Source organism: Pecten maximus, chromosome 7 (assembly GCF_902652985.1).
Source record: "Pecten maximus chromosome 7, xPecMax1.1, whole genome shotgun sequence".
Lineage (NCBI taxonomy): Eukaryota > Metazoa > Mollusca > Bivalvia > Pectinida > Pectinidae > Pecten > Pecten maximus.
In genome coordinates this window covers 44,749,060-44,769,607 of record NC_047021.1, presented here as the reverse complement: position 1 = coordinate 44,769,607, position 20,548 = coordinate 44,749,060, and the positions used below count along the sequence as shown (strand labels likewise).

At 37.0% G+C, this 20,548-nt stretch overlaps 1 protein-coding gene across 5 annotated transcripts in view; it reads right to left on the bottom strand.

Moving 5' to 3' along the window:
• Positions 1–5,547, bottom strand: part of LOC117330959 (cAMP-dependent protein kinase type II regulatory subunit-like) — a 51,138-nt gene extending 45,591 nt beyond the window's left edge. For 3 of the 5 annotated variants that reach the window (XR_004533427.1, XR_004533426.1, XM_033889539.1), the window contains exon 1: positions 5,132–5,547. Coding sequence is in view for 3 of the 5 variants with exons in the window: in XM_033889539.1 (XP_033745430.1) it covers positions 5,132–5,378 (247 nt within the window). In the remaining 2 variants the exon portion in view is untranslated. The remainder of the gene's footprint in view (positions 1–5,131) is intronic. The other 2 variants (XM_033889540.1, XM_033889541.1) reach the window with 1 other exon arrangement.
• Positions 5,548–20,548: the final 15,001 nt, after the last annotated feature.

Genomic DNA, 20,548 nt, shown 5'->3' with positions numbered 1-20,548 from the left:
TTGGGCCCCGCCCCTTTGGCCCCTAGGGGATCAGAGTTACCATATGCAAAATCTGTTCCCCTTCCCCAAGGATGTTTCTGACTAAATTGGATTCACATTCATTCATAACTTTATGACTAATAGCTATAGGGATTTAAAGGTGTTCCCCTTCCCCAAAGGATTTTTCCGACCAAATTTGGTTAAAATCCACTAAGTATTTCATGACTAGTAGTGATTTAATGCAAATGTTGACGGACGATGGACGCCGCGCCATGGCATATTAGCTCACCGGACCTTTGGTCCAGGTGAGCTAAAAATTAATTCCACCCCGGCAATCCTTCATTTCTAAATAACAGGTGTTACCCAATCATCTAGCAATACATGTGCCAGAGCTAAAAGGGTTTGACCAAAAGGCAGGTCAAGGTGAAGGACATATGATTTATTGATTAGCATAGATCTCTGTCCAGTCAAAACAATATCCACAGGTGTGCCAATGAGTTACGTGTAACTATATCAATCAGCATGCCCCATCACGTACAACTGTACGTGATTCACGCATCAAAATTAGTATGCACGTACAAAGTTTTGATAACAGGGGTACAATGCACGCACGTAATATCGGGTATAAAAACTTAAATTATAAACAGTCGACAGAAGAAAGTACGATAAGATACAGTATACGTACAACACATTATGAATTGTTTTCGATCATTCTCGCAATGTTTTATCAGCCACAATTGCTTCCGGTTCCGGCGAATCCTGCATTTCAATTGGCTGATATATGGCGATCCACATATCTCTGTTATTTCCTAACCTGAATAATGTTACGCTGCATCTCATCTAGGTCGCAATCTTTCGCAATCATATGTTACGATCGTACAGCGTGACATCATTCCCGTTTATGCTAAAGTTAACATGGCTACATCAAGTATTGAGTAAGTACTTTCATAAATTCAATCAAAAAGATAACTTAAAGTTTTAGGGGGGGGGGGGGGGGGGTGGAGGGGTATACTAAATAGCTTTAAGCAGACATGGCGCTCACGGAACATTTCAACTATTTATTTATGCATTTTTGCCTGTACCCGTTGATTTCAGCCTGTACCCCTGAAATTTTCTGTAGAGGGGTACACTTTACCCCTGATAAGAAAAATTGATGGGGCATGCTGTATATGTAGGGGTGAAATACGCCAGCTAGATATGTATACATTCACGCTAGTCATTTTAAAAGCATGCAAACCTTCTTTTCTTACCTAATTTAACTTAGCGATTCCATAATGCAGTAAGCTATACATGCAAACTCTAAATCACTTTACCAGGTATGTTTTATATTTAAAAACATATTAAATTACAAACTTTTCAGACATAGTAACACAACCCCTTCTAATACACAAATGAAAAGTCAAACTGTTTAGGGACAAATATTAATTGTGAAACTTGTATATATGTAGAATCAAATAAATCTTTTATATATTGAACACATGTTTGTGAATTTTGCCTAGATTAAGATTGCTTAAACTCTGGTTCATTTTCGATAGTGTAATTTTGTAAAGTATATCAACAAGTCCAACAATATTCATTTGATTTCGTTTGATCTGACCGAAGGTTTACTGTAATCAATCTTCTTTGTGTATCATTGTACTGTTCAATCTACTGCAGGTGTTGCATGCTTCATCTTTCTATTTCCCGAGTCCAATATACCGGTATATTTATTTTATCAGACTATTTGACAATATCAACATCAATGTATACCTGCAAGGTTATTAATTACCTCCATTTGCTTTTAAGGTGAAACTGCCCTATATCTCCAGATCCATAACCAATAGAATAGTCTTGCACAATGTAAAAACTTAAATTAGTATTCCAGTATATAAGAAAACAACACTTAATTCGGAGCTTTAGCATTTGAAGGAGATAATTGATTTTTAAATGAAATAGTATATATACTAAAAATTGAATTGAATAATCAAGTAATTAAACTGATACTCTGTCTAAAAACACTACCACATGCGTTTGTTAACTCTTTGAACATTATTAGCTTACTTTATAAATTAAAATGCAGTACAACAGCCTTCAAGTGTGAACTAGATGAACTAGATAGTAGATTCAATGGAGCGTACATAACTCCCTTGACACAGAAACATCAACACCTTGTGTACACAAACAAATATAATAATAAATGTTATATTAAGATAAACATGATATGTTGTCATATTAAACTAATAACATATTTGCACATGTCAACAAAAAGAGCATTCTATCCTTCTACATTTTATCATGATCAAAATATCATTTACAGTATAAAATATTTATGATTATTTCCTATGTAACCTGGCTTCATCATATTTTATAGGGCTCAAAAAGCCACATTTTCCTCCAGGCGCCTCGGTGACTCCTACATCGAAAAAGGCAGTTGCCAATGAAAGAAGTGAGGTGCCAGCTGGTAACTTACAAGTTTATAACATACTAGAAATGTACAGCATTTCTTGTATTCAAAATAACAATATTCTGTTTTGTTATTAATTTAAGTTAGGAATAAATAACGGAATTCAAATTTTCTTTAGTTTATTTTAAAATAACATTCCATCTCATCTTTGTGATATACTGTAAAAGTGGAAATATTCGCGTGTGGAAATTTTCGCTTATTTCGCTATCAGTAAATCTCCGCGAAAATATCCACTTTTACAGTATGCTGTTAACGTTGTTGTGCCCTGTTTCCTTATTAAGTGTTGTACGTATCTTGTCATAAAGTCACTCAGACTTGAACGATCAGGTCTTTTATCAGAGGTGAATACCTATTTATTTAGGTCATCATTGATTACTTGACCATCGAAAAACAACCATGGAAATGCATTTTTCCATCAGGGCCAGAATGTCATTCTCTTTCATGTGTTTCTCTGAGTCAACATGCCATTTTGAAGAAGAAGAATGTTAATCAAGGAAAGAGCAGATTGGCTTTTTGACCCTGCATGCTATGTTGTCATTGTGGTCAAAACGTTACTAAAAGATCAAAGGGAGGTGCCTCACAAGTAGATAGAAGCACTGTATGATTCAGATTTTATAGTTATTGGCAATTTTCTAAAAGATTGACAAGGGATCCGAATAGCTGGCAAAAATGTCCGGATTTCAATCAAAAAATAATATTTTGACTTAAATCTGGTCAGACTGCCAGAAAATCCAGACCAGGGCTGCCAACAATTCCAGCAAAATGAATGATGCTTTGCTGAAGTTTTCTTCATTTTCCAAAACTTTTTAGAAAACTCCATGGTGAAAAATCTAACATTTTATGCACAGAATGAATCAGAGTGCAGGAAACTGCATCTAGAATTCAATTCTTTCCCTGGGCGAGGGTTGGGGGTTCAAGGGACCCCCCACCCCTACCCCCAATTCAATTCTTTCCCTTGGGTAGGGTTGGGGGTTCAAGGGACCCTAGCGGTGGTACACATTTGGCTGGATGAAAAATACAGTCCAGATCTAGACTGCCTCATTTCGAATCCTGACAGCCCAGTGGGCTGTAAGTGTAAAGGCAACAGAATTAGTGTCAACCCTGCAAACCATCATTATACACTACGTAATGAAAATGAAGACTGACAGAAGTCAGTAAGAGGTCAAATTTATTTGACCGCAATGCATTATTTACCACATACTTTTTCAGTCAATCAGAGTGTGTCTCTATTTATATCATATTTATATGCCTGTTCGACAGTAAACATTAGTGAGTGAATTGAATGAACAATTGAATAGCGAAACAAGTGTTGAATTAATAATTTTAAGCTTGCCTCTGATTGATCAGTTTATATTTTGTGCTATATTTATCTCCTGTCCTGGATATACGTTCTAAACAAAACCAAAAGCCATTGTTTTTGGTTTGAAGTGACTGGCGAAGTGCAAGGCCATGCATCTAAGTTTAAGTTACCAGTAATGTCCAGTGTATGAAATTATATATGAAAATTCCTTAGACAATATGTCTACAGAAAATTCAAATCCCATAGCCCAAGTCATTTTTCGATAGACCAATTGAATTTTTTAAAACATTGTTGAAAGTAGCATTACTGTCATGCTAATGCTTGCATCATCCAGTAATTACACACTGTTATATATATATGGGTAAAATAAACTCTATTGTAAGCTCTGATTTCATATGATCATTTGTCAGAAAATAATGGAATGTTGTTTTCATGAATTGTAATGTATGTCAGGGTTCAAACTTTTCATAGCCAATGGGGCCAACACTTTGAAATTTTACATAGACCGACCAGGTTTTCTATAGCCTCGGACCATCTTTACTTTCGAACACTGAATGTCAAATTGGTGTTGCAGAAAGTTCATGTTGTAAATAACTTTTGATTTCACTAGGAAAAGGCAATAGCAAATATGAAAATATTGGAAAAAAAGGAATTTGAACTTCAAACCAATATCTTTCAATACAGTGTGCAAAATTTTGTTAAACTCCCATTAATTAACAAATTATAAAAATTCACTAAAAAAAAAAATTGCCCAACATCTAATGATGGTTATAAAAATAACACTTATATTTAAAGGCTTAAATTCGAGTTGCATTATAATTTTTTTCAACAAGTTTCGTGCTTATTTTTTTTGTCAGTCGATCACTCAAGCTTTCTAAAACCCAGAGTTTCCTCCGGCCCTGACACCATTACCAGACATGGTGTCAGGGCCAGAGGAAACTTGGGCTAGCTTTTTCTAGCTGCAATATTTTCGGGGGGGGGGGGGGGGGGGGGGGGGACACGGACTGTTTTAGTGTTTTACTACACATGTACAGGTGATCTATAATACATTGTTTACTCCCAAACGTCATGAAAACCATACATGTATTTATGTATCGAGTAACACAGTTAAAACTGAGATCATTAGCATTCACAACTTGCTGCTATGCCAGCATGAACACTGCACGTTAGGCCCTATTGCCTATGTAACCTAGACTGGTATGTATGTCAACACATGTATGTATACAATGATTGAGTACAAATGTTAAACATAAATATATTTACACATGCATTCGCCAAATTCTTCAATTCGAATCCAAAGAATCTATGTCTAATTAGGGCTTATATTGTTGTCGGGACCAAATACTGCATAAGGGCGCTAAGCCTACCGGCTTGGCTACAAATCAACATTTGTAATACACAAAATTTACCCATAGGCTCGTCATCATCGTCGTCGTCTTCATCCATAGGCTCTCCCGGGGGAGGGCTAGCACCAGCAAACCGTACTCCGCGTCCTCCAGAGTCGTCTTCATCATCCTTCCCAATGTTCTTCTGGCTGTTTAATTTCACGAAATAATCTGCTGCAAACTGGACAAGATCCGGGGGTCGTTCTTTTAGTACAGAAACAGTAAAATCTTGCAGAAGATCCGTCAATCCTGGTGGTATTTCGAAGTTCATGATGACAATTTGAGCTGAACAACTAAAATAATATGGTCTCGAAGAGAACGTTTACATTCACCGTTTACTACCTAACACACACATACATGTGTGTTGTATGTGTATTCCGTATGCATAATACCATTCGCTGAGACTCGGGTAACTAGCCCTGATGACGTCACATACATGTAGGTGAACACCGATATATTCCTCCGTATGAATGTTATCTTAACAAATATCTATTTGATGCAGTTGTTGTTTGTTTATTGAAAAGATAAAGCTATATATTATTGTAGATGTCCATAGATATACGAAACTACCGAAAACACAAGGAATAAGTGAGTATTTTGACTTTCTACGAAGGACTATATTCTGTCGCGTTGTAATAGTCACTCTCTCGATGATGGCGGGAGAGTTGACAGCTACCGTAATTTACCTAGTAACTTACAAAATGTCACATTTCTTCATTTTACACGGTCACGTTCTCGTTTCCTACTAATAAGACACACCGATTATTTATTTTTTAACTGTAAGATCGTCCTTGTTCAAAATTAGAAGCTCTGAATTAAGAAACAACTTGGAACACTGTTAATTTTAGTAGACTACATATAATATTGGCGTACTTTTTAGTGCAAGTGCCCTAAACAAGGTTATTTTACTCCACCGGTGCCATTAGATTTCGTTCTTGTTCTGCGGCCAATGGTTCAGTTTGGATGATTCTCGGACAAGCGTTGGGACATTTGAAATTAGATTATTTTCAAACGTATAGTACTTTTGTAAGAAAAAAATGACATACAAATGTACATGTAAATAAGCTTACCCGACTATAGATCATTTTCATGGTTTTAATTAGTAAAAACGTTAATAGAAAAAGTCTGTGCGTCAAAATAGCGAGGGAATCCGTTATATACTCTTCATGACGTTACCTTAACAAAAGAATGCCATCTTGTATTGAAGATATTTCTAGTTGAATGTCATTTTAAAATATTTCAAAACTACAGTAGAACACACCAATGTTCTTCGCTCTTGATAATTCTGCAATACTCGTAAAATATCATGGTATGGTATGCCGTGAACGTGAAACTGTCATAATATCTTCTCTTTATCAAACTTAAAAAAAAAATAGTTTCAAAAACAGATAAGATCACCTCTGGGAAAACCAAGATATCTTATACAATTACAGAGTCGATGTATTAATATGAATATTTAACTAATAGTTTACGCAACTAAACACTACACATATTTTGATGTGACTTGTACATACTAGATTTTATTTATATGATATATCATGTATACATATTGTATGTTTTTGAGTTCAAAGTAGAAGACTAATAAATCCTTTTCTGGAAAATAAACTTAACTGAAACTTACAATTTAAGTTTTTTACTGGTAAAACATCTATTTATATTCTAGCCTGCAGGCTTTGGCCACTCCAGTGTATAGTGTCTTATCTAGCAATCCTCAATATTAAATTATATGGTTCTATGAAGCTCTGAATCACCAGTTAACTTAAAATCTATTTTATGAAAAGTCATAACTTTTCAGTTTTTATGGCATCGCTTGACGTCCAGTGAGGAAACCTATGCTTTTCAATTTACAATGCCATGTTTGACTTCTGTTTTAATTTGCAATTTTAAAAATCTTACACATACAGTGTAGATTTTTTTTTTTTTACTGATTTAACACAAATGCTGGTGACACGAATATTTCTTCTGTTTAGCTTAGTGATGGGATGTCTACATAGAAAAGGATATGTTTCATTGTATCTTCCTATTACAAGTAGTGATGTTGAGTTGAAAACTTTTGGAAAAAAAGGTTCTGGATAAAAGAAACTGAATATTGATATATTGACACTGTTCTTCATAAACGTTAGAAATTTTCACCATTAGGGATACGAGGATAATAGGCCTATACGACCCGGATGTAATCTTTGGAATAGATAAAAAATAAAACACGGATGTGTCGGTTGTCAATGAATGTAAGGTGGTTGTGTTGGAACCGGTGCCATTTTTGATCTATAATTTTTTTTTTCTCAGATAAACTAAAGATTTCAGTCTGGGCACTTAGAACACCAAATTTCATCCGTATTGAAATTATCGTCTCATCTCGATCAATATTTTTGCACCCCTGTCAAAGTTCGGGTTCCGCGGACTCTCACTGTGGCAAAACAAGTTGTCATTTCATTTTTTCATGGATCAAAGCTGATCCAGTATACTTAACTAAATTATATCAGATATACAATTTATTAAATAAGATATCTTATGTGTTTATCTCTCATCAAAGATATAAAAAAAATCTTATATAATGTATAAGAAATCTAATAAAGAAAAGTATATAATACATCTCTAACTATGTCAAGATATGTCTTTTAATTATATAATTAAGATATTTCATTAAGTTTATATAAGGTATATCATAAAGTAACTAGACGAAAATTCAGAATGCACTTGCGGTAACCCTTGTGAAAATGCCTTGTCATTTGTTGTTGTCGTTGTTGTTGTTGTTCATATTATGATATGCAGGGGCGTTTACTTTTTCTTTGTCTAAAATTTAGATGCAGTTATTAACTTAGAGTTACTTCTCTCTCTGTGGAAATGAACATCTGCCCTAAGACAAAAAAATAATAATTATATTCAGAAATGTGCAAACGTTTATGAAAACCAGCAATAGATTTAATGTGTAAAATTTAGTATCTTCTGTACTTCACGAAAGCCTTTGCCTTTAAACGGAGAACAATATTACAAACATATTTGATTGATGACCTTTACTTTTTTGCCAGATGTTGAACTTTCGTAATTATTTCGGAAATGGCTTTAATAATACTGTTATAACTCGCGCCCACTTCTATTTGCTTTGATTTATGGCAATAAGAATATGTTCTAAATCCAAATCAAATAAATCATAAAGTATATAAGCTATATCTTATATAATCATAAATCTTACATAATTTGCTTGATACTGGTTCAATAATGCTTCATACATAAATGATAACTTGGCTTGCCATATCTCGCGGCTGTTCCAGGAACTAATTTGTAACATTCAGATCACTATTGGTGATGACGGTTTTGGCCCATTGTTTTGGCCCTTTATTTTGGCCCTTTGTTTTGACACACTTTTTTGGCCCATTGTTTTGGTCCTTTGTTTTGGCCCTTTGTTTTGACACACTTTTTTGGCCCATTGTTTTGGTCCTTTGTTTTGGCCCTTTCAACGTAAAACATTGGGTAAACGATATATCAAGTTCCCCCAATTCACCATTTTCTTACTTTCAACACGGCATATACGCCATGTTCGCGACCTATCTTGTAAACTGCCTTTCTGTTTCTTCTATCAATGCTGTTTTTATCCCTTTGTCTCTCTTCTATTCCAGCCGAACAGCTTGTAGTTCGGCCTCATTCATTTGGACAAATCCTCGAGTCCGAGATGTGACGCATTTCCAAGTCATACATATTAGACTAACAGCTTAGTACAATATGTAGGTACCCCTAAAATACATGAGATTGCTCAGGACACGAGATGATGGTATATTCCTCAAAGTCTTAAGTTTCGGTACATATATTAAATCTGTGTCGCCTTCTCCGAGCCAACGTCGGATATTCGAGTTCCGGTTAATGTATCTGCGTTTGAACGAGTCTTTGTCAATTAATGAATTTCTGTCAAAATGTCGGATATCTAAGTACCCTGGGTACCGGTACATGTCTCTGAGTCGCATTTTTCTGAGTTTTTATCAATGTCAGATAACCAAGTTCCTTTTATCTGTGTCGCGTTTTTGTCAATGTCGGATAAATGAATATCGGATATCTGAGTTTCGGTAAAGGTATCTATGTCGGTTTTTCTGTATAAATATCGGATATCTGAGTTTCGGTAAAGGTTTCCATGTCAGGTTTTCCGTATCAATGTCGAATATCTGAGTTTCGGTAAAGGTATCTATGTCGGGTTTTCTGTGTCAATGTCGGATATCTGAGTTTCGGTAAAGGTATCTATGTTGGGTTTTCTGTATCAATGTCAGATATCTGAGTTTCGGTAGATATCAGTGTCAGGTTTTCCGTATCAAAGTCGGATATCTGAGTTTCGGTAAAGGTATCTATGTCGGGTTTTCCGTTTCAAACTCGGATATCTGAGTTTCGGTAAAGGTATCTATGTCGGGTTTTCTGTGTCAATGTCGGATATCTGAGTTTCGGTAAAGGTATCTGTGTCAGGTTTTCTGTATCAATGTCGGATATCTGAGTTTCGGTAAAGGTATCTATGTTGGGTTTTCTGTATCAATGTCAGATATCTGAGTTTCGGTAGATATCAGTGTCAGGTTTTCCGTATCAAAGTCGGATATCTGAGTTTCGGTAAAGGTATCTATGTCAGGTTTTCTGTATCAATGTCGGATATCTGAGTTTCGGTAAAGGTATCTGTGTCTGGTTTTCCGTATCAAAGTTGGATATCTGAGTTTCGGTAAAGGTATCTATGTCAGGTTTTCTGTGTCAATGTCGGATATCTGAGTTTCGGTAAAGGTATCTGTGTCAGGTTTTCCGTTTCAAACTCGGATATCTGAGTTTCGGTAAATGTATCTATGTCAGGTTTTCTGTGTGAATGTCGGATATCTGAGTTTCGGTTAAGGTATCTATGTCAGGTTTTCCGTATCAATGTCGGATATCTGAGTTTCGGTAAAGGTATCTGTGTCAGGTTTTCTGTATCAATGTCGGATATCTGAGTTTGGGTAAAGGTATCTGTGTCAGGTTTTCTGTATCAATATCGGATATCTGAGTTTCGGTAAAGTTATCTGTGTCAGGTTTTCTGTATCAAAGTCAGATATCTGAGTTTCGGTAAAGTTATCTATGTCGGGTTTTCTGTATCAATGTCGGATATCTGAGTTTCGGTAAAGGTATCTGTGTCAGGTTTTCTGTATCAAAGTCAGATATTTGAGTTTCGGTAAAGTTATCTATGTCTGGTTTTCCTTATCAATATCGGATATCTGAGTTTCGGTAAAGGTATCTGTGTCTGGTTTTCCGTATCAATGTCGGATATCTGAGTTTCGGTAAAGGTATCTGTGTCTGGTTTTCCTTATCAATATCGGATATCTGAGTTTCGGTAAAGGTATCTGTGTCAGGTTTTCCGTATCAATGTCGAATATCTGAGTTTCGGTAAAGGTATCTGTGTCAGGTTTTCTGTATCAATGTCGGATATCTGAGTTTCGGTAAAGGTATCTGTGTCAGGTTTTCTGTATCAAAGTCAGATATTTGAGTTTCGGTAAAGTTATCTATGTCTGGTTTTCCTTATCAATATCGGATATCTGAGTTTCGGTAAAGGTATCTGTGTCTGGTTTTCCTTATCAATATCGGATATCTGAGTTTCGGTAAAGGTATCTGTGTCAGGTTTTCCGTATCAATGTCGAATATCTGAGTTTCGGTAAAGGTATCTGTGTCAGGTTTTCTGTATCAATGTCGGATATCTGAGTTTCGGTAAAGGTATCTGTGTCTGGTTTTCTGTATCAATGTCGGATATCTGAGTTTCGGTAAAGGTATCTGTGTCTGGTTTTCCGTATCAATGTCAGATATCTGAGTTTCGGTAAAGGTATCTGTGTCAGGTTTTCTGTGTCAATGTCAGATATCTGAGTTTCGGTAAAGTTATCTGTGTCAGATTCTCTGTATCAATGTCAGATATCTGAGTTTCGGTAAAGGTATCTGTATCAGGTTTTCTGTATCAATGTCGGATATCTGAGTTTCGGTAAAGTTATCTGTATCAGGTTTTCCGTATCAATGTCGGATATCTGAGTTTCGGTAAAGGTATCTGTGTCAGATTCTCTGTATCAATGTCGGATATCTGAGTTTCAGTAAAGGTATCTATGTCAGGTTTTCTGTATCAATGTCGGATATCTGAGTTTGGGTAAAGTTATCTATGTCGGGTATTTTGTATCAATATCGGATATCTGAGTTTCGGTAAAGTTATCTGTCTGGTTTTCGGTATCGATGTCGGATATCTGAGTTTCGGTAAAGGTATCTGTCTGGTTTTCGGTATCAATGTCGGATATCTGAGTTTCAGTAAAGGTATCTATGTCAGGTTTTCTGTATCAATGTCGGATATCTGAGTTTCGGTAAAGGTATCTGTGTCTGGTTTTCCGTATCAATGTCGGATATCTGAGTTTCGGTAAAGGTATCTGTGTCTGGTTTTCCGTATCAATGTCGGATATCTGAGTTTCAGTAAAGGTATCTATGTCAGGTTTTCCGTATCAATGTCGGATATCTGAGTTTCGGTAAAGGTATCTGTGTCTGGTTTTCCGTATCAATGTCGGATATCTGAGTTTCGGTAAAGGTATCTGTGTCTGGTTTTCCTTATCAATATCGGATATCTGAGTTTCGGTAAAGGTATCTATGTCAGGTTTTCTGTGTCAATGTCGGATATCTGAGTTTCGGTAAAGGTATCTGTGTCAGGTTTTCCGTTTCAAACTCGGATATCTGAGTTTCGGTAAATGTATCTATGTCAGGTTTTCTGTGTGAATGTCGGATATCTGAGTTTCGGTTAAGGTATCTATGTCAGGTTTTCCGTATCAATGTCGGATATCTGAGTTTCGGTAAAGGTATCTGTGTCAGGTTTTCCGTATCAATGTCGGATATCTGAGTTTGGGTAAAGGTATCTGTGTCAGGTTTTCTGTATCAATATCGGATATCTGAGTTTCGGTAAAGTTATCTGTGTCAGGTTTTCTGTATCAAAGTCAGATATCTGAGTTTCGGTAAAGTTATCTATGTCGGGTTTTCTGTATCAAAGTCGGATATCTGAGTTTCGGTAAAGGTATCTATGTCAGGTTTTCTGTATCAAAGTCAGATATTTGAGTTTCGGTAAAGTTATCTATGTCTGGTTTTCCTTATCAATATCGGATATCTGAGTTTCGGTAAAGGTATCTGTGTCTGGTTTTCCGTATCAATGTCGGATATCTGAGTTTCGGTAAAGGTATCTGTGTCTGGTTTTCCTTATCAATATCGGATATCTGAGTTTCGGTAAAGGTATCTGTGTCAGGTTTTCCGTATCAATGTCGAATATCTGAGTTTCGGTAAAGGTATCTGTGTCAGGTTTTCTGTATCAATGTCGGATATGTGAGTTTCAGTAAAGGTATCTGTGTCAGGTTTTCTGTATCAATGTCGGATATGTGAGTTCCGATAAATGTATCTGTGTCAGGTTTTCTGTATCAATGTCGGATATCTGAGTTTCGGTAAAGGTATCTGTGTCTGGTTTTCTGTATCAATGTCGGATATCTGAGTTTCGGTAAAGGTATCTCTGTCGGGTTTTCCGTATCAATGTCGGATATCTGAGTTTCGGTAAAGGTATCTGTGTCAGGTTTTCTGTGTCAATGTCGGATATCTGAGTTTCGGTAAAGTTATCTGTGTCAGATTCTCTGTATCAATGTCAGATATCTGAGTTTCGGTAAAGGTATCTGTATCACGTTTCTGTATCAATGTCGGATATCTGAGTTTCGGTAAAGTTATCTGTATCAGGTTTTCCGTATCAATGTCGGATATCTGAGTTTCGGTAAAGGTATCTGTATCAGATTCTCTGTATCAATGTCGGATATCTGAGTTTCAGTAAAGGTATCTATGTCAGGTTTTCTGTATCAATGTCGGATATCTGAGTTTGGGTAAAGTTATCTATGTCGGGTATTTTGTATCAATATCGGATATCTGAGTTTCGGTAAAGTTATCTGTCTGGTTTTCGGTATCGATGTCGGATATCTGAGTTTCGGTAAAGGTATCTGTCTGGTTTTCGGTATCAATGTCGGATATCTGAGTTTCAGTAAAGGTATCTATGTCAGGTTTTCTGTATCAATGTCGGATATCTGAGTTTCAGTAAAGGTATCTGTGTCAGGTTTTCCGTATCAATGTCGGATATCTGAGTTTCGGTAAAGGTATCTGTGTCTGGTTTTCCGTATCAATGTCGGATATCTGAGTTTCGGTAAAGGTATCTGTGTCTGGTTTTCCGTATCAATGTCGGATATCTGAGTTTCAGTAAAGGTATCTATGTCAGGTTTTCCGTATCAATGTCGGATATCTGAGTTTCGGTAAAGGTATCTGTGTCTGGTTTTCCGTATCAATGTCGGATATCTGAGTTTCGGTAAAGGTATCTGTGTCTGGTTTTCCTTATCAATATCGGATATCTGAGTTTCGGTAAAGGTATCTATGTCGGGTTTTCCGTATCAATGTCGGATATCTGAGTTTCGGTAAAGGTATCTGTGTCAGGTTTTCCGTATCAATGTCGGATATCTGAGTTTCGGTAAAGGTATCTGTGTCAGGTTTTCTGTATCAATGTCGGATATCTGAGTTTCAGTAAAGGTATCTGTGTCAGGTTTTCTGTATCAATGTCGGATATCTGAGTTTCGGTAAAGGTATCTGTGTCAGGTTTTCTGTATCAATGTCGGATATCTGAGATCAGTAAAGGTATCTATGTCAGGTTTTCTGTATCAATGTCGGATATCTGAGTTTCGGTAAAGGTATCTGTGTCAGGTTTTCTGTATCAATGTCGGATATGTGAGTTTCGGTAAAGGTATCTGTCTGGTTTTCTGTATCAATATCGGATATCTGAGTTTCGGTAAAGGTATCTGTGTCAGATTCTCTGTATCAATGTCGGATATCTGAGTTTCGGTAAAGGTATCTATGTCGGGTTTTCTGTATCAATGTCGGATATCTGAGTTTCGGTAAAGGTATCTGTGTCTGGTTTTCCTTATCAATATCGGATATCTGAGTTTCGGTAAAGTTATCTGTGTCAGGTTTTCTGTATCAAAGTCAGATATCTGAGTTTCGGTAAAGTTATCTATGTCGGGTTTTCTGTATCAATGTCGGATATCTGAGTTTCGGTAAAGGTATCTGTGTCAGGTTTTCTGTATCAAAGTCAGATATTTGAGTTTCGGTAAAGTTATCTATGTCTGGTTTTCCTTATCAATATCGGATATCTGAGTTTCGGTAAAGGTATCTGTGTCTGGTTTTCCGTATCAATGTCGGATATCTGAGTTTCGGTAAAGGTATCTGTGTCTGGTTTTCCTTATCAATATCGGATATCTGAGTTTCGGTAAAGGTATCTGTGTCAGGTTTTCCGTATCAATGTCGAATATCTGAGTTTCGGTAAAGGTATCTGTGTCAGGTTTTCTGTATCAATGTCGGATATGTGAGTTTCAGTAAAGGTATCTGTGTCAGGTTTTCTGTATCAATGTCGGATATCTGAGTTTCAGTAAAGGTATCTATGTCAGGTTTTCTGTATCAATGTCGGATATCTGAGTTTGGGTAAAGTTATCTATGTCGGGTATTTTGTATCAATATCGGATATCTGAGTTTCGGTAAAGTTATCTGTCTGGTTTTCGGTATCGATGTCGGATATCTGAGTTTCGGTAAAGGTATCTGTCTGGTTTTCGGTATCAATGTCGGATATCTGAGTTTCAGTAAAGGTATCTATGTCAGGTTTTCTGTATCAATGTCGGATATCTGAGTTTCAGTAAAGGTATCTGTGTCAGGTTTTCCGTATCAATGTCGGATATCTGAGTTTCGGTAAAGGTATCTGTGTCTGGTTTTCCGTATCAATGTCGGATATCTGAGTTTCGGTAAAGGTATCTGTGTCTGGTTTTCCGTATCAATGTCGGATATCTGAGTTTCAGTAAAGGTATCTATGTCAGGTTTTCCGTATCAATGTCGGATATCTGAGTTTCGGTAAAGGTATCTGTGTCTGGTTTTCCGTATCAATGTCGGATATCTGAGTTTCGGTAAAGGTATCTGTGTCTGGTTTTCCTTATCAATATCGGATATCTGAGTTTCGGTAAAGGTATCTATGTCAGGTTTTCCGTATCAATGTCGGATATCTGAGTTTCGGTAAAGGTATCTGTGTCAGGTTTTCCGTATCAATGTCGGATATCTGAGTTTCGGTAAAGGTATCTATGTCAGGTTTTCTGTATCAATGTCGGATATCTGAGTTTCAGTAAAGGTATCTGTGTCAGGTTTTCTGTATCAATGTCGGATATCTGAGTTTCGGTAAAGGTATCTGTGTCAGGTTTTCTGTATCAATGTCGGATATCTGAGATCAGTAAAGGTATCTATGTCAGGTTTTCTGTATCAATGTCGGATATCTGAGTTTCGGTAAAGGTATCTGTGTCAGGTTTTCTGTATCAATGTCGGATATGTGAGTTTCGGTAAAGGTATCTGTCTGGTTTTCCGTATCAATGTCGGATATCTGAGTTTCGGTAAAGGTATCTGTGTCAGGTTCTCTGTATCAATGTCGGATATCTGAGTTTCGGTAAAGGTATCTATGTCGGGTTTTCTGTATCAATGTCGGATATCTGAGTTTCGGTAAAGGTATCTGTGTCTGGTTTTCCGTATCAATGTCGGATATCTGAGTTTCGGTAAAGTTATCTGTGTCAGGTTTTCTGTATCAAAGTCAGATATCTGAGTTTCGGTAAAGTTATCTATGTCGGGTTTTCTGTATCATTGTCGGATATCTGAGTTTCGGTAAAGGTATCTGTGTCAGGTTTTCTGTATCAAAGTCAGATATTTGAGTTTCGGTAAAGTTATCTATGTCTGGTTTTCCTTATCAATATCGGATATCTGAGTTTCGGTAAAGGTATCTGTGTCTGGTTTTCCGTATCAATGTCGGATATCTGAGTTCCGGTAAAGGTATCTGTGTCTGGTTTTCCTTATCAATATCGGATATCTGAGTTTCGGTAAAGGTATCTGTGTCAGGTTTTCCGTATCAATGTCGAATATCTGAGTTTCGGTAAAGGTATCTGTGTCAGGTTTTCTGTATCAATGTCGGATATGTGAGTTTCAGTAAAGGTATCTGTGTCAGGTTTTCTGTATCAGTGTCGGATATGTGAGTTCCGATAAATGTATCTGTGTCAGGTTTTCTGTATCAATGTCGGATATCTGAGTTTCGGTAAAGGTATCTGTGTCAGGTTTTCTGTATCAATGTCGGATATCTGAGTTTCGGTAAATGTATCTGTGTCAGGTTTTCTGTATCAATGTCGGATATCTGAGTTTCGGTAAAGGTATCTGTGTCTGGTTTTCCGTATCAATGTCAGATATCTGAGTTTCGGTAAAGGTATCTGTGTCAGGTTTTCTGTGTCAATGTCAGATATCTGAGTTTCGGTAAAGTTATCTGTGTCAGATTCTCTGTATCAATGTCAGATATCTGAGTTTCGGTAAAGGTATCTGTATCAGGTTTTCTGTATCAATGTCGGATATCTGAGTTTCGGTAAAGTTATCTGTATCAGGTTTTCCGTATCAATGTCGGATATCTGAGTTTCGGTAAAGGTATCTGTATCAGATTCTCTGTATCAATGTCGGATATCTGAGTTTCAGTAAAGGTATCTATGTCAGGTTTTCTGTATCAATGTCGGATATCTGAGTTTGGGTAAAGTTATCTATGTCGGGTATTTTGTATCAATATCGGATATCTGAGTTTCGGTAAAGTTATCTGTCTGGTTTTCGGTATCGATGTCGGATATCTGAGTTTCGGTAAAGGTATCTGTCTGGTTTTCGGTATCAATGTCGGATATCTGAGTTTCAGTAAAGGTATCTATGTCAGGTTTTCTGTATCAATGTCGGATATCTGAGTTTCAGTAAAGGTATCTGTGTCTGGTTTTCCTTATCAATATCGGATATCTGAGTTTCGGTAAAGGTATCTATGTTGGGTTTTCTGTATCAATGTCAGATATCTGAGTTTCGGTAGATATCAGTGTCAGGTTTTCCGTATCAAAGTCGGATATCTGAGTTTCGGTAAAGGTATCTATGTCGGGTTTTCCGTTTCAAACTCGGATATCTGAGTTTCGGTAAAGGTATCTGTGTCTGGTTTTCCGTATCAATGTCGGATATCTGAGTTTCGGTAAAGGTATCTGTGTCTGGTTTTCCTTATCAATATCGGATATCTGAGTTTCAGTAAAGGTATCTGTGTCTGGTTTTCCTTATCAATGTCGGATATCTGAGTTTCGGTAAAGGTATCTATGTCAGGTTTTCCGTATCAATGTCGGATATCTGAGTTTCGGTAAAGGTATCTGTGTCTGGTTTTCCGTATCAATGTCGGATATCTGAGTTTCGGTAAAGGTATCTGTGTCTGGTTTTCCTTATCAATATCGGATATCTGAGTTTCGGTAAAGGTATCTGTGTCAGGTTTTCCGTATCAATGTCGAATATCTGAGTTTCGGTAAAGGTATCTGTGTCAGGTTTTCTGTATCAATGTCGGATATGTGAGTTTCAGTAAAGGTATCTGTGTCAGGTTTTCTGTATCAATGTCGGATATGTGAGTTCCGATAAATGTATCTGTGTCAGGTTTTCTGTATCAATGTCGGATATCTGAGTTTCGGTAAAGGTATCTGTGTCTGGTTTTCTGTATCAATGTCGGATATCTGAGTTTCGGTAAAGGTATCTGTGTCTGGTTTTCCGTATCAATGTCAGATATCTGAGTTTCGGTAAAGGTATCTGTGTCAGGTTTTCTGTGTCAATGTCAGATATCTGAGTTTCGGTAAAGTTATCTGTGTCAGATTCTCTGTATCAATGTCAGATATCTGAGTTTCGGTAAAGGTATCTGTATCACGTTTCTGTATCAATGTCGGATATCTGAGTTTCGGTAAAGTTATCTGTATCAGGTTTTCCGTATCAATGTCGGATATCTGAGTTTCGGTAAAGGTATCTGTATCAGATTCTCTGTATCAATGTCGGATATCTGAGTTTCAGTAAAGGTATCTATGTCAGGTTTTCTGTATCAATGTCGGATATCTGAGTTTGGGTAAAGTTATCTATGTCGGGTATTTTGTATCAATATCGGATATCTGAGTTTCGGTAAAGTTATCTGTCTGGTTTTCGGTATCGATGTCGGATATCTGAGTTTCGGTAAAGGTATCTGTCTGGTTTTCGGTATCAATGTCGGATATCTGAGTTTCAGTAAAGGTATCTATGTCAGGTTTTCTGTATCAATGTCTGATATCTGAGTTTCAGTAAAGGTATCTGTGTCAGGTTTTCCGTATCAATGTCGGATATCTGAGTTTCGGTAAAGGTATCTGTGTCTGGTTTTCCGTATCAATGTCGGATATCTGAGTTTCGGTAAAGGTATCTGTGTCTGGTTTTCCGTATCAATGTCGGATATCTGAGTTTCAGTAAAGGTATCTATGTCAGGTTTTCCGTATCAATGTCGGATATCTGAGTTTCGGTAAAGGTATCTGTGTCTGGTTTTCCGTATCAATGTCGGATATCTGAGTTTCGGTAAAGGTATCTGTGTCGGGTTTTCCTTATCAATATCGGATATCTGAGTTTCGGTAAAGGTATCTATGTCAGGTTTTCTGTATCAATGTCGGATATCTGAGTTTCGGTAAAGGTATCTATGTCGGGTTTTCCGTATCAATGTCGAATATCTGAGTTTCGGTAAAGGTATCTATGTCAGGTTTTCTGTATCAATGTCGGATATCTGAGTTTCAGTAAAGGTATCTGTGTCAGGTTTTCTGTATCAATGTCGGATATCTGAGTTTCGGTAAAGGTATCTGTGTCAGGTTTTCTGTATCAATGTCGGATATCTGAGATCAGTAAAGGTATCTATGTCAGGTTTTCTGTATCAATGTCGGATATCTGAGTTTCGGTAAAGGTATCTGTGTCAGGTTTTCTGTATCAATGTCGGATATCTGAGTTTCGGTAAAGGTATCTGTGTCAGGTTTTCCGTATCAATGTCGGATATCTGAGTTTCGGTAAAGGTATCTGTGTCAGGTTCTCTGTATCAATGTCGGATATCTGAGTTTCGGTAAAGGTATCTATGTCGGGTTTTCTGTATCAATGTCGGATATCTGAGTTTCGGTAAAGGTATCTGTGTCAGGTTTTCCGTATCAATGTCGGATATCTGAGTTTCGGTAAAGTTATCTGTGTCAGGTTTTCTGTATCAAAGTCAGATATTTGAGTTTCGGTAAAGTTATCTATGTCGGGTTTTCTGTATCATTGTCGGATATCTGAGTTTCGGTAAAGGTATCTGTGTCAGGTTTTCTGTATCAAAGTCAGATATTTGAGTTTCAGTAAAGTTATCTATGTCTGGTTTTCCTTATCAATATCGGATATCTGAGTTTCGGTAAAGGTATCTGTGTCTGGTTTTCCGTATCAATGTCGGATATCTGAGTTTCGGTAAAGGTATCTGTGTCTGGTTTTCCTTATCAATATCGGATATCTGAGTTTCGGTAAAGGTATCTGTGTCAGGTTTTCCGTATCAATGTCGAATATCTGAGTTTCGGTAAAGGTATCTGTGTCAGGTTTTCTGTATCAATGTCGGATATCTGAGTTTCGGTAAATGTATCTGTGTCAGGTTTTCTGTATCAATGTCGGATATCTGCGTTTCGGTAAAGGTATCTGTGTCTGGTTTTCCGTATCAATGTCAGATATCTGAGTTTCGGTAAAGGTATCTGTGTCAGGTTTTCTGTGTCAATGTCAGATATCTGAGTTTCGGTAAAGTTATCTGTGTCAGATTCTCTGTATCAATGTCAGATATCTGAGTTTCGGTAAAGGTATCTGTATCAGGTTTTCTGTATCAATGTCGGATATCTGAGTTTCGGTAAAGTTATCTGTATCAGGTTTTCCGTATCAATGTCGGATATCTGAGTTTCGGTAAAGGTATCTGTATCAGATTCTCTGTATCAATGTCGGATATCTGAGTTTCAGTAAAGGTATCTATGTCAGGTTTTCTGTATCAATGTCGGATATCTGAGTTTGGGTAAAGTTATCTATGTCGGGTATTTTGTATCAATATCGGATATCTGAGTTTCGGTAAAGTTATCTGTCTGGTTTTCGGTATCGATGTCGGATATCTGAGTTTCGGTAAAGGTATCTGTCTGGTTTTCGGTATCAATGTCGGATATCTGAGTTTCAGTAAAGGTATCTATGTCAGGTTTTCTGTATCAATGTCGGATATCTGAGTTTCAGTAAAGGTATCTGTGTCTGGTTTTCCTTATCAATATCGGATATCTGAGTTGCGGTAAAGGTATCTATGTTGGGTTTTCTGTATCAATGTCAGATATCTGAGTTTCGGTAGATATCAGTGTCAGGTTTTCCGTATCAAAGTCGGATATCTGAGTTTCAGTAAAGGTATCTATGTCAGGTTTTCTGTATCAATGTCGGATATCTGAGTTTCAGTAAAGGTATCTGTGTCTGGTTTTCCTTATCAATATCGGATATCTGAGTTTCGGTAAAGGTATCTATGTTGGGTTTTCTGTA